At 37.6% G+C, this 15,480-nt stretch overlaps 1 protein-coding gene across 36 annotated transcripts in view; it reads right to left on the bottom strand.

Annotated features, from left to right (window-relative positions):
• Nucleotides 1-15,480, bottom strand: part of PBRM1 (polybromo 1) — a 104,720-nt gene that overhangs the window by 42,205 nt on the left and 47,035 nt on the right. For all 36 annotated transcript variants that reach the window (XM_081525082.1, XM_081525083.1, XM_081525091.1 and 33 more), the window contains 4 exons: nucleotides 12,452-12,728; nucleotides 8,367-8,472; nucleotides 4,601-5,243; nucleotides 824-1,035 (listed from right to left, as the gene is read on the bottom strand). In XM_081525082.1, coding sequence (XP_081381208.1) covers nucleotides 824-1,035; nucleotides 4,601-5,243; nucleotides 8,367-8,472; nucleotides 12,452-12,728 — 1,238 coding nt within the window. The remainder of the gene's footprint in view (nucleotides 1-823; nucleotides 1,036-4,600; nucleotides 5,244-8,366; nucleotides 8,473-12,451; nucleotides 12,729-15,480) is intronic.

Below are 15,480 nucleotides of genomic sequence, written 5' to 3'. Positions count from 1 at the left end.
CACCCACACACTCTCTCTCTTCATCATTAATAAGTACATTCCCTCTGGCAAAAAGCTGCTGGTTTCTACTGGCAGGTAGCCCTATGCTGGTAAAATCAGCCCTCACCAACCGGGTTCCTTTCTCTTCTTTTTTGCATATGGCACTGCTTATGAGAATTTGCTTAAATCAACTTATTTGGCTCCCTTTCCTGAGGAAAAAATTCTAAGGAGCAGACTTGATGCCAAAGATAAATATGACTCTTGGAAAAGTTATACATTCTAGGTATTTTATGTGAACTCTTTTTTCAGGAATGATTAACTTTCTAATAAAAGTTCCTACTTTCAAATATTTCTAAGCTCTGGCAAGTGACTCAAAGTAACATTTTTAGGTTGATACAATTAAAATAAAAATCTCCTCCTCCTTATGTGGTTCAACCAAAATATCTACCTGTCTGAGTCCATACAAGGACAGCCATGCTGTTGCACAACAGGGCAGAAACTTTATGCACTCACTGCTGAGAATGCTTTCGAGCCTCAGCTGGGCCCCTTAGGTTTTTATCTACCAGCAGTATTAAGAGGTATTAAGCTGCCACATTTGTGAATTAACTGACTCTGTTCTTGAAATACTAAGAGTAAGAGCTGTGTCACAGGCAACTTCCAATCTTTCCCAGTCTGATGACTAAGTTGATAATAACAAAAACATTTCCAGCTTACCATGTCCATTTTGTAAGAGCCAATGCCCTGAGTCTTCATTTACACAAAGAGAGGTCTACTCCACAACAAGACCAGCTAGGATAGAGTATAATAATGTTCCTTCACATTTAACAAAATGAAAGAAACTAACCTCTTTTTTCTTCTTCTCGTTTTAGTTTATCTTCCTCTATTTCTTTTGGCAGTTTTTCCTTCTTTTCTTTCTCCACATCATTATGCAAATGTTTTGTGGTATAGCTGAGTGCTGGTGAAAGAAGGATCTCTCCATTTTTGCAGAGTTCATCACGAATTTTAATAAAAAATTGCTGAAGTTCTACCGCATCCTCATATATTTCAGAATCTGTCCTATAACAGCATCAAGAACATTCATTGACACACAATATGCTTCTTTTAAACACCCTGATCATATGTGAAAGCATTCCATGAAATGCTTCTTTAATGTATTCATTGATATAGTGGTAACTTCTGAGCAGTTCTAATATGGTATCTCCTTAAAATTTGTTCAATTTTACCTCGGTGAGCCTCCTGCCCACCAGTTTCCTTTTCCTTAAGGCTCACTCCCTGTACAGCTCATGTAAAAGGAAAAGCCTCACCCAGCTTCCTGGGGGAGAAACGTGGTACATTCATTAGCTAAGTCTGGCAACAGAAGAGGGCTCCCAGAACCAAGGACTATACTAAGGCTTCATACCATGTGTAACACTCACCTGAATCTCATCTTGGGATTAATTTTAACTTTCTTTTAGTTAAGGGATCAACACACTTGATAAAGTATTAACAGAAGATTTAGCCCCCCCTCCTTTTTTTTTTTTTGGGTCTATATCATGGTTGTCTAGGCTGCTAGGACTCAGTAAATATTTGAACCTAAATTGCAAAGTCCTGAGAGTATCATAAAATGGTTGCAGGCCTCAGAGTTAGTGTTCATTTTAGTTCCTGAGAAATAACTACATAATTCTGGGGAACCAGCAGAGACAACACAATGAAAGATAGAAAAAAAAAAATCATCTGTGTCATACTGAAAACTTTTAAGAGATTCTCCCCATTTATAAAATGAGACAATTGAGCAAAATGAACTTCATAATTTAGACTCAAAGAAATTTTATTACTATTTGTCATCCACTGTTGGTCTGAGGAAGGCCCAAAGATAATTCTATTAACTAGGAATATCAGGGTTTGAAAAATTATTCACAAAGGTAACTGGAGACAAAGACTTAGCAGCAGTCATGGAGGCATTCTGGTCAGGGCAGTGCGGATGCTGCAGCCAAGCCCAGTCAGCTGCTTGCTGACACTGACCATTAGAGCATCAAACTTGAGAGAAGACTCCAGAATGCTTCTCACCAGCAGAGGGGACCTGGCAACCTAAAACACTGCCAACAACAACCCAGATGGGTGTTTCTAGGAAGATTCTAAAATCTTTTCAGGTTACAGAGCTGCTAACACTTGTAGGAAAGAAATAAAACTAAAACTGGCCAAGGGAAGAAACTCCAATGACACTATTTTGAGGCCTATTTTCTGAATAGAGACTTCTAAAGGCTGTTCACTTGAAATTAATTTTATAAGAGCTTATAATTACAAGTATAAAATTAAAACTGAAAATGCACTTTTGATAATCCATGCTACATTCAAAGGGCAGATTTATAATTCCATCAGGCAATCAGAACATTGCATAATTTAAAAATTACAAATTGTATAATTTAAAAATTACAAATTGTTTACTTCTGGGTTTTTCATTCAGAATTTTTGGATCTTGGCTGATCTTCGGTAAGTGAAACTGAAGAAAGTGAAACCTCAGACAAAGAAGGAAATACTGTAAAGTTATGTTGGACTCTACCTCCTAGGCCTCAATAGCAAAAACTAATTAGGCCAACAACGAGAGAAAGGAAAGAGTTTATTTCCAACAGATACAAATCTGCTTAGTTCCTAAAATAATGATGTCATCTATACAAGGAACAAAGCTGCTAATAATCTAAGAAAGAAAGAAAGTGAAGTTGCTCAATCATGTCTGACTCTCTGTGACTCCATGGAGTATAGCCTGCCAGGATCCTCGTCCACGGAATTTTCCAGGCAAGGGATAATGGAGTGGGTTGCCATTTCCTTCTCTAGGGGATCTTCCCAACCCAGGGATCGAACCTGGGTCTCCTGCACTGCAGGCAGAGTCTTTACCATCTAAGCCACAAGGGAAGCCCAATAATAATCTAAGAGATAAATGTATTTTGGAAGACTCATTCACAGAATTAAGCCCAAGAAGTAATGGGGGTAGGATGTGGGGTAGGGAGAAGAGGAGTGACTTTAGACTTAAGGACTATTTAAGTAAACTGAGAACAAGATAGAACTCTAAGCTCCATGAGAAAAGGGTTTGTCTGTTTTATCCACTGGTATATTCCATGTATCCAGAACATGCTCATAACTGGTAGCCATTTAATAAATATTTTTAGGATAAATGAAAACTAAGAAATAAATGAACGCAGATTCTGACTGCAAGATGCACCCCCCCCCCACTTTATTTCTCTTTATTTCTATCTGCACTGTTGAAGAATAAGGATCATATCTTAAACATGTCTCTCAGAGACCTCTCCAACATGACCCTAATTCTACCTATCCTGTGAACACACCATACTCATTTCCTAACCTTATGCCTTTACTCACACCACTTACCTGATGTGAATCCCACCCATTTCCCCATTCTTCCCTGACATCTCATGCTCTTTAGAACCCTAAAGAAGCTTATTACTCCACCATCTTACTAAAGACCAAGTCCTTAAATGTTATCTCATGCCAGGAATGATTGCTCCCTAAGCACAGATGCTGTTCCAACTGTCAGACTTTAAGCTCTTAGAGCACAGAGCTCAAGTCTTACCATCCCTGGCTGTACTGCTTGACTGGCCTCCTGGTGACTGGCTCAGCAGCAGCTCTCTGCAGTGAGGAACAAGATGAGCCACCGCATTCACTAGTTGTGTGATATGGCAAGTTACTTCTCTCTGTCGTGCACGTCTTCATATACAAATTGGAAGATTATCGCTTACCTATGATGGCTATAGTAAGGGTTAGAGATCGTCTACATGGTCCTTTACAAAGGGCAACCGCTAAACAGGAACAGAAAATATTACTTTTCACTTTTCTTTCAAGATCCAGAGCAAACCCAGGCTTCAGAGTCCCTGGCTGGAATCACCCCATGCCCACTGACTAAAGGTCTAGCAATCAGCATGACAGATAATAAGCTCTAGGAAGGTAGGGTTTGTATGCTTAACTCTTTTATTCTCCCCAGGTGATCCCAAGAGCACATAGAAGACACACCATAATTGATGAACTGAAACTGTTTCCACAGCTGAGTATATGCTATTGTTGTGTGGCAAATATACAGCATAGATCAAAATTAGAAGGGGATTTAAGGTTGATGGAAATTTAAATTTGATTGCCTCTTCTTTTTATAACATTTAATGTCTGAGAATGAACTTAAAAGTGACAAATCTAAAATTAAAAAGAAGCCCTTTGAGGAGTCTGAAATGGCAATCAAATTTAAATCAGTGTAAGCTCAGATCAGTATTTTAGAGCTACTTTATTTAAAGCACACTGCACTGAACTCAAACTTTAAAAGAAAATCCTATTGTTATTTCTAATTAAAAGCATTCCATCCTTTTAAAATACATGTTCTATGAAAGGCTGTATTTTAAAAGTTTATCCTTTTCAACATATCCTCAATTTTGTCTATCATTTCTTCCTCTCATTGGCCCTAGACAATTCAGTAGTGTGTCTTCTCTCCCCCAGAACATTCTTACTCTCTATACATTCTAATTAAAATTCAAAGTAGCACCCCACCAACTGTATGCTCAAATAGCACATCAAAGCAAATTCTTTCTTCTATTTTACATTAAACGTCACACCTTCTCAAAAAGAAATGACTTTGAAAACATACCGATTCATCCTTCTTGCCCTCTCCAATACTTCAAACATATGCTCTTGAAATAAATCAAGCCGTCGGTAGCGGTTATTTTCAACATTCTTCCTAATTATGTCAAAAGTAAGAGGAGGTTTGTTTGGAAAGCTGGGATCCACAGCAGGAATTTCTGCTAAGGAATCACTGTAGCATCTTCCTTCATCATCCTGGTGACTCATGACTGACACAAAAAGATTATGGATAAGCTCCTGAATCAGCAAGGTTACATTTGGGACATGCGAGTCCTCATCTCCTTCTAAGTCTCTCCGAGTTTCAAGCAGGACTTTGTGTAGGACAAGGGCATCTTTGTAGATCAAAGATTCGGGCTCATTGTATGTACAGGCATTGTTAAACATCATGACGAAGTCCTCAACCATGGAGTCTATATCTTGGTATTTGTTGGCCATCATGTGACTTCGAATTTTTTCCATGTCCATGGGCTTTTTAATGGTCAAATAGTAGTCAGGCAGCTCAGATCTGGAGGGAAGCCTCAGAAATATGGCACTGAGACGGCGACCCCTCTTATCAGTATAGTTCTTTACAGCTTCATAGACTTCATTTAGTTTCTGCTGCATTGGAGTCATGTATTTTGATTTTTTAGGAGAAATACCACTCTTCCTACCTAAAGAAAAAGATTTAATGTTAAATAACTAAAATAAAATAAATGAACCTAAATTTGTATATAGTTGGTAGCATAACCACGAGGAAGGAATTATTTGAAGTGATGTATAAAACACAGTAATTAGCATTTTTCTAGTGAAATATATCCCATCAACAAAGAAAGAACTAGAAAAACAAACTATTTTCAGTACTCATATTTTTGGTGGGAAAGTAAGTACTGTTGAGATAGTTGCAAATAAGGCAGAATAAAGGAAATGAGCAATTATGTGACACTCTAATTCCATCTCCTATGGTATCCTTGAGAATTGAGATTTTCATCAAGGCAGAAAAAGAGATAAAGTCGTTAAAACAGAGGACACTGAATAAAAACCTTGTGGCTTGGAATCTCAATTGAGAGTATCAATATGAACTTATGGTGCATTTTCTCTTTAAATATAAAATACAAAATTTCTTAGCTCTGTCCACTGAAAATTCTAGAAACAATGACCAACCCAGTTGCAGTATACCCCTAAATAACTCTGACTATACTTTTAGAATACAGATTTCAAAAACTAATGTTATTAGCTCTTTGGCAAATGGTTGATTCCCAGTCTACACAAGATCAGTCTGCTGTATCTTGAGACACTAGACAGTAAGAGTCTATCAACGACTTCTTACTATGGTCAGCTCAAAAGACCACAACAGCCAGCCTGGGACAACATTACATATCAACAAGAACCATAATTGCAATGGGTTAAAACTCAGGAATATGTTTGAATCTAGTAGTCCTTAATGATAAATAAAAACAAACAATGGGGTAGATATTGCAGGATTTTAGTAAACCAATGCATTATCGTGTTTATATGTCATTACTCTGGAAACTGGTAAATAAAAAGAGAAATCTAGCTTTTATCCTTTCAAAAACCAAAACAATGCATACAAACAAAAAAACCATCCACTGGGTAACCAAATACAGATGAGGCAGTTTCTCTACATAGAAGTATTCCAGTCAGTAACTGAGCAAACAATGATAAAATTAAACTAGTACTACTTTACATCTCTTCAATGAATTTATGTAGCAAGCATCAATAGCTATTAACATAATTTAAAGAAACAACCAGATATTACATGCCACCTGATGGAAGACTATATTACCTCTTACGTCAGTTTCTGTACAAAAGTCAGGGGAGAATCAAATTTAAAATCTAGATCTGATCAACTACCAATTTATAGGAAATACAAAGGGCAAAGCAACACGTGAATACTGCAGCAAAGGGATACAATTACCAAAACCTAGACTATGGGAAACTACAGTACAAACCCAATTTCTTCAACAAACTGCAAGATAAAAAGAGATGGAGAACTTACAGACTAAAACTATCAATCAAATGCAACGTGTGGACCTTACTTGACAAGTTGAAACTGCATCTAATCAAGCCACTGAAGTTAATGTCCATTTATAAGAAATAAGGAAAAAGTTAACTGACATCCTAAGGAAGTAAACTAAGTGACTAAGAACTCTGGACTGTACAAGGAAGTGACCAGGTTTCTAGAGTCAACAGCAGGAGGAAGAAAAAAGGAGGAGGACTGCTTTGAATTAGGAGTTTAAGTAAAACAATCAAATGTAACACACAGAACTTAACTAGATCCCGATTGGAAGAAACCAATTGTAAAAATACATTTGTGAGACAATCAGTAAAATTTGAAATTTATCAGGTATTAGAGGAAACTAAGAAACTCTTAATTTTGTAATGTGTGACAATGATGTCATGATTATTTAAGAAAATATCTGCATATTTTAAAGATGCATAATGAACTATATAGAAATAAAATGACATGACTGGATGTGTCTTATAATTCAGAACAAAGAAAAAAGAAGGGCAAAAGGGAATATAGGAAGTAAGTATGGCACAATCTTGATAAATGCTGAGTAACAGGTATAGACAGGGATTCATTGTACTATTTTTTACATTTGTGTATGTTTTGAGTTTTTCATAATATAACATTGAGAAATGAAAAGAAAATTAACACTGCATGGTAAAATCTCCTCTCCCTGAACTTTAAAAAAATATATACATGCATTTATATATATTTAGTTCTATATTTACTATTAACTAAACAGTAACTAATACAGTTACCATTAAAGTATCTGTCAGTTTCTTAACTCAACTTAGCAAATTCAGTTTAGTCATTCCATATAAAAAATTAGTTTGTTCTTTCCATTTTAGCAAATATGGCTCTAAAGAATATTTGACAACACCACTATCATTTACTTGGTATTTATTTATATATTTTAAATAAGGCAGAAACCTCTTCTTTAGCTCAATGGTACTAATTATTTTTGCTTTCTTTCTTTTTACAGTTTGCTTTTTTGGGGGATGTGGACCATTTTTAAAGTCTTTACAGAATTTGCTTCAATACTACTTCTGTTTTATGTGGTTTTTTTGGTTTTTTTTTTTACTTTTGGCTGCAAGGCTTGGGGTTCCCAAGTGCAGGATCAAACCCTAACCTCTGCACTGGAAGGCAAAGTCCTAACCAATGGACTGCCAGCGAAGTCCCTCTCACAGCTTTTAATATAACAACCATCCACAGCCCACACTCAACAGATAGCTGAGTTAACTTACAGTACAGTAGCTAGACATCTCTAACCTCTCAAATTCTGTCTAGGAGGGACTCACTTTTAATTTCAGTAACTTAGCAAACAGACTGAAAAACAGGAAGAAAATTAAAACCTGACCCTATACTTTTTCCAGGCATCACATGTAGAAAAAGTATCTATTCTCACTATTTAACATTTACAAAATGTCCACCGCATTCAAAAAAAGTAAACAAAACCTTTTACTGTTATATTCTTCTATTCCTCACGCGCTTTTATATTTACTTAAAACACAGAAGAGAGTGCTTGAGAGAAACCAAGAAACTCTGTGCTGGAGAGTTCAATTATATTCACCAATTAATTAAATATTTCAGTAAATCAGGAAATAGCAAGCCACTCCAGTATTCTTGCGTGGAGAATCCCATGGACAGAGGAGCCTGGAAGGCTACAGTCCACGGGGTCACAAAAGTCAGACACGACTTAGCAACTAAACCAACCAACCCATACTTGACAGACTGAACTGAACCACGAAGCGTGAGGCTGCCTTACTCAGCTTGAGCTTGGGAGATGCCATGTCATCATCATCAGGCAGCGGGCCCAGCTCTTTCCTTTTATCCTTGAGTAACTTCTCCAGGATGTGTGCATCGTTGTACACCTATATTCAATTACAAATATAATTAAAATTATTTTCTAAGAAGCTTTCTATTGAAGTATAATATGTATCCATAAAGAAGTTTTAAAAACACAGGTTAGGACAGTTGAGAACTAAAGAAATAAAGCCTGAGATCACAACAGAGGAACAAATTACATCTCTGTAATGTAAGAGTGGATGGGTCTTAGTTCATTGTTTAAAGCTTTCCAGGTATTTCTAATGTGCACCCATGCTGGCTGAAGTTTGAGAACTACTGTAGTAGAATCACTACAAGTTTCTGCAGAAGTTCTGAAACATACTTACATGTGCTGTTTCTTCATAAATCTCTCTTACACTGGACCCTCTAGGTAGCAGACTTAGATCAATGGAAATTAAAAATACATGATGGTTGGAGAAAAACATCTCAAATATTATTAAAAGAGATTTAATATCAGTGAGCATTCATAGCCTGGAATCTGATTTGTGAAAAGCAATAATCTCTGCTTAGTCTCTCTCTCTCTGAAGCCTGAGCCAAGTGTGATAATATATAGCCATGGACAGTTACTCACCCAATGTCTTGGCCCCCACAGTTGCCTCCTCCCACACTCCCCCCCCCCCCCCGCCCAGTCCAAAGGCTCTCCTCCCTGAACACCACCAGAGCAGAGGGACTGAAGGATTAACTGACCTCTCTTCTTTGGCAACCTCTCTTAAGGGTGGCTTTTTTCTCTACCAGTGGCAGACAAGTGGCACATTACCCAATGACAATGAGGACAGTGTATACCCCTATGACAGAAGAGAACCATTTCTCTGATTACAAGCACCCTCAGCACCTACATTATTTTATATTCAAATGCAATTAACATAAGAATGGAAATAAAATGATTTGAAAATCTACTTTCATTTCTGGGAAACTTAGAGTAAACAAAGAAAACTCAGAAAAGATCTATGGACCCCCAAACCATGTTCACTGCAGCATATTTACAATGGCCAAGATATGGAAACAACCTAAGTGTTCATGAAAGAGTGACTGGATAAAGAAAATGTCACACATAGACAGGAATATCATTCAGCCATAAAAAGAATGAAATCCTGCCATTTGCGACAACATGAAAGACAAATCCTGAGGGCATTATGCTAAATGAAATAAGGTAAGACAGAGAAATACAAATACTATATGATCTCACTTATAAGGAAACTAAAATACCATTCCTCGGCCCCCCAAAAATCTCAAGCTCACAGATACAGAGAATAGACTGGTGGCTGCCAGAGGACGGGCAAGATGAGTAAAGGGGTCAAAAGATACAAACTCCAGTTACAAAATAATAAGTCATGGGGATGTAATGTACAGCATGGCAACTATACTTAGTAACACTATTGTTTATTTGCAAGATGCTAAGATAGTAGATCTTACAAGGTCTCATCACAAGAAAAAAAACTGTTAACTGCATATGGTGATGGATGTTAACTAGACTTAATGTGATCATTCTGCAATATATACAAATATTCAATCACTATGCTGTATACTTGAAACGCATATCACTTATACTTCAATTTATTAATAAAGTAAATAAAGCATACCAAGTAGAAAAATATATGAAAGGAAGACTATATCATAGCTTTACTGGTGAAGAACTGAAAAACAAGATGCTTCCTAACAAAATCAATTATTTAAAGGTGTATTATTGAAAATATCCTAATATTTATATTGCTGTTGTTGTTTTTCAGGTGCTCATTTGTGTCCAACTCTTTTTGACCCCATGGACTACAGCACACCAGGTTTCCCTATCCTTCACCATCTCCTGGAGTTTGCTCAAACTCATGTCCATTGAGTTGGTGATGCCATCCAACCATCTCATCCTCTGTCGTCCCCTTCTCCTCCTGCCTTCAATCTTTCCCACCACCAGGGTCTTCTCTAAGGAGTCAGCTCTTCGCATCAGGTGGCCAAAGTACTGGAGCTTCAGCTTCAGCATCAGTCCTTCCAATGAATGCTTAGGACTGATTTTCTTTAGGATTGACTGGTTTGATCTCTTCGCAGTCCAAGGGACTCTCAAGAGTCTTCTCCAACACCATAGTTCAAAAGCATCAATTCTTTGGCACTCAGCTTTCTTTATGGTCCAATTCTCACATTCTTACATGACTACTAGAAAGACCACAGCTTTGACTATACAGACCTTTGTCAGCAAAGTAATGTGTCTGCTTTTTAATATGCTGTATAGGTTGGTCATAGCTATTCTTCCAAGGAGCAAGCATCTTTCAATGTCATGGCTGCAGTCACCATCTGCAGTGATTTTGGAGCCCAAGAAAATAAAGTCTGCCACTGTTTCCACTGTTTCCCCATCTATCTCCCATGAAGTGATGGGACCAGATGCCAGGATCTTCATTTTTTGAATGTTGAGTTTTAAGCCAGTTTTTTCACTCTCTTCTTTCACCTTTATCAAGAGGCTCTTCAGTTCCTCTTTGCTTTCTGCCATAAGGGTGGTAATCATCTACATACCTGAGATTACTGATATTTCTCCTGGCCATCTAGATTCTAGCTTCTGCTTCATCCAGCCCAACATTTCACATGATGTACTCTGAACATAAGTTATTATACGCAGGTGACAATATACAGCCTTGATGTACTTTCCCAATATGGAACCAGTCCATTGTTCCATGTTTGGTTCTAACTGTTGCTTCTGACCTGCATACAGGTTTCTCAGGAGGCAGCTAAGGTGGTCTGATATTCCTTCCCATCTCTTTCAGAATTTTCCACAGTTTATTGTGATCCACACAGTCAAAGGCTTCAGTGTACTCAATGAAGGAGATGTTTTTCTGGAATTCTCTTGCTTTTTCTATAATCCAATGGATGTTGGCAATTTGATCTCTGGTTCCTCTGCCTATTTTAAATCCGGCTTGAATATCTGGAAGTTCTAGGTTCATGTACTGTTGAAGCCTGGCTTGGAGAATTTTGAGCATTACTTTGCAAGCGTGTGAGATGAGTGCAATTGTGCAGTAGTTTGAGCATTCTTTGGGATTGCCTTTCTTTGGGATTGGAATGAAAACTGACCTTTTCCAGTCCTGTGGCCACTGTTGAGTTTTCCAAGTTTGCTGGCATATGGACTGTAGCACTTCAATAGCATCATCTTTTAGGATTTGAAATAGCTCAACTGGAATTCCATCACCTCCACTAGCTTTGTTTGTAGTGATGCTTCCTAAGGCCCACTTGACTTCACACTCCAGGATGTCTGGCTCTAGGTGAGTGATAACACCATCGTGGTTAACTGGCTCATGAAGACCTCTTTTGTATAGTTCTTCTGTGTATTCTTGCCACCTCTTCTTAATATCTTCTGCTTCTGTTAAGTCCACATCATCTTTTACTGTGCCCATCCTTCCATGAAATATTCCCTTGTTATCTCTAATTTTCTTGAAGGGATCTCTAGTCTTTCCCATTCTATTTATCTAATTATACCATTTTATGGACAATCCTTACACAAGTATGGCAACTGAGGCTAGTAGTAACAATAATGATGAAAGATTTTAATGTCCTTGGCTCTAGTGTTTGAATACCAGGCACTATGTAACATATTCTGTAAACATGAGCTCATTCTAATCCCACAACAACCCTAATGCAAGTACTATTATTAACCCCATTTTCCAGATGAGGCTCAGAAAAGAAAAGTTTCTTACATAGGGATTAGCAAGACAGGACTCAAATCTAAGATGTCAGATTACAGCTGCCAGTCTGAATCCATGGAATCTGTGGATTCAGACGGTCAACTGTAATGACATATCAAACAAGAGATTTGAGAATCTATGGATTTTGGTGCTGCAGGGGTCTGGGAACCCCCGGAACCAATCCCCTCCTCCAAGGCAATGAGGGGTAACTGTACAGGGTATAAAGTTTTAACCTTTACAATGTCCTGCCTCCAATTTTAAAAAATTAAGGAAAGACAAAATATTAAGCTAGTCATTGAGAAGAATCATCTAAGTTAGGCGTCTAGTCAGGATTCCCACGTGTCCTTACCTGGGAGCCCTCCTCGTTGTAGTGCCTGGCATTCCGGAACATCAGCTTCATGTCTTCTATCATTCCCTCCTCCCCTGCATATTTGTCATTGCGGATGTTATGCTCAATTATTTTCAAGTCCATTGGCTCCAAGATGATTTTATAATAATCAGGATAGTCCTTTTTGGATGGTTTAACCATAAACAGATCACAAAGTCTTCTGCCTGAGCCTGGCTCACGAGCTTCAAGAACAACATTGAATAAGATTTTCATTCGCTGCTTTCTTATGTTCTTTTTACTGTTGGAAGGGAGAAAGGGGAAAAATGAGAACAGGTTCAGTTTTCTTGATAGAAGAATGAATATGAAATAAAACAAATTAATCTTGTGGACAGGTGTTTCATAATGATTACAATTTATTTATTATATATGGCACAGACACAGTAAACATGCTGGAAGCTATAAGCAAATATTAGGAAATTTTCCAAAATAGTTAAAACACAGTGACTCTGGCAGGAGTACCTAAGAACACCAGACAAATCTGTTTAGAATATTTATGAAATGCAATGCTTGAAAAAAGTATTGTCTAACACCAAAGAAAATGAAATTCTATTATCAATTTTTTGAAGAACAGAGCAAAAGTGGAATAAAACTGCTGATTCCCTGTTACCAACAGTTCTCCCTTAAACAAACACACACAAAAAGAAGTGTTCCATCTCCTAAGACAATCACTCCTGAACACCTGCATTTCCTGGTTACTAGAAAACAAAGGGATGCTGTCTGACAGACTAGTCTCTCTACAGTGGGTACAAATGTCTCAGGCATTTATCCTATCACAGTCAGTCCCTTCTCCTTCCCTCCATTATTCCAAAATCCCAGCCTAGCTTAAAGAATAAATGGTCTGTGGTTCACCTAAGCTCCTGAGTAAATTTTCATCCTTGAGTATGAATCCCTCTCTTGTTGTCTAAATTCCCCCAGTGAGTGTTATGCTAGGAAATAGATGTCCTAGTACTATAGGACAAAGTACAAGGGACTACAGATTAGAACCTGAGTGACAAAAAGGCGTAAGAGAACATAGAACATATGGGCTAGCCTCCTAATTATTAAGGAAACAGGCTCAGAGAAGTTAAATGACTTGCCCAAGGGGAGTTGTCCAATGAATTATTAGAAATTAATGAATTATTAGAAGAGATGATCTTCCAATATGATTTCTGGCCCACTGTTTATACGTCCCTCAGGACACAGATATCTAAGACTAGCCAGACTTGAACCAGCAAACCATCAGTCTCTGAGGTAGGTAACAAAAATAAATAACCCGTGACTTAATTTCTATTCAACACTTACTAAAAGGGCACAATGTAGCATTTGGAGGTAAATATTTTCTATCCAGTTCCTATCTTACAAATGGAAGGAAGTTCATTACTGAAGCAAACTATGTGGCCAAATGGATCTACTCTAGTCCTCTGGCCACTCAACCTACTTCTGGGTCATAAAGAAGACAAAGGCCAGATATTCTCTCCATGAGATTCAATATGCTTTTTTTTAAAAAAGAAAACTCAAATAAAGGATAACAGGTGAGAAAATAAATAAATATTCTATGTAAAGATTTTAAAAGTCTCAAAAATGCCTATCTTCCTAACATCATAGAGCACAAGGCACCCTGAAAATGATCCAATTAGGAGACACAAAGGACTCCATTGCCTAGAGCTGCGATCATCCTTGTCACCTGTGTCTTCACTTGGGACTGCTCATTTCCACTGGTGGCTCTGGAATCATTCCTGTCATATTCTCACTCAGTATTTTGGTGTCTGTGTCAAGTAAGTGATTGTTTGATGACAGCGATCTAAGAGAAGTTTCATCTAGTGGTAACTATTTCTTCAAAGAGGCATCCTCAGGAGATGATAAGACGGGAACAACTCTCTCAGTTCAGGAGAACTTCCGTTGTTCAACAAGTGAATAACGGAAGGGGAAGGCGGGACAAAGCTCCAGCATCGCAGAGCTCTGCACAACTGGGCAGAGACTGGATGTCTTTAGCCTTCAAGAAGCCGCTAAAGAAAAAACTTCAGAACCTGGATTTGATATCACAGAATTTGATAACTGCTCTAATAGTTGACCTTTACTGTTTTAGGCCTTTTAACACTAATAGTATGGTTTCTCCAGTTGTATGATTCATTTAAGAGAGTGATGTGTAACTGGTTTCCATCCTCAAAGGCAAACAAAATTTTTGTTATTAGGGTCACACAATCTTCTCTGAACTAATCCAGCTTTGTTATTTTGTTTACATTTTTCCAGATCCTTATATTGCCTTTGAAACCAAGAACCACTGGCCCATTACTTTCAATCTAACTGCCAGAAAAAACTCAGAGCTAAACTTCATATTCTTTTATAATTGTATTAGCTCCAGTGGCTGGTATATTTGCTTTATCCTTTTCCAATATGATGCTGAATCTTATTATGTTCACACTTCTGAAAGTAACTTCAAACACTTTTGAAATGACATAAACCCTACATTACAAAAAGACAGCTACAGTATCACCCTATTTGATACTTTCTGTTTACTGTTTTCAAATGCCACTGCCACTTTGATTTTTAGATTCATCTCAGAACCCCTCTATTCATCCTACCTCTTTTCCTCCCTCAGACTATTGGCTGTAAACAGTTTGTTCACTCTTCCCTATTTTGGGAAAGGTGCATAATTAAATCCCAGACCTGGTAACTAACACACTCATTCTTCTTTTTTAATTAGGGCCTGTGAACATACTTAGGTAAAGAAAAATCTTAAGAGGGTCCAAAACCAGGGTTGTTCATCATTATGCACTTAAGGGTGTCATACTGAAGAGGTTATCAATTCAGATCACAGATGCTGTTATGTTAAACAATTTTAGAAGTTTATGGTCTTGTTAGCACTATGGTCTTGTGCTAACAAAGTCATTATATTACAGCAATTTTCCAATAAATGAATGTCAAGTGTCTTGAGAAGTGGGTACTTTTTCTAATTTGCAAAAAGATCATGAGTTAGTGGAGGCTTCACTCTGAATCCCTGATTTTCCAAG

The sequence above is a fragment of the Giraffa tippelskirchi genome, chromosome 9 (genome assembly GCF_054371585.1).
Source record: "Giraffa tippelskirchi isolate mGirTip1 chromosome 9, T2T-mGirTip1v1.2.pri, whole genome shotgun sequence".
Taxonomy (NCBI): domain Eukaryota; kingdom Metazoa; phylum Chordata; class Mammalia; order Artiodactyla; family Giraffidae; genus Giraffa; species Giraffa tippelskirchi.
Note: the sequence above shows the minus strand (reverse complement) of the source record. Positions and strands in the feature narration are given on the sequence as shown.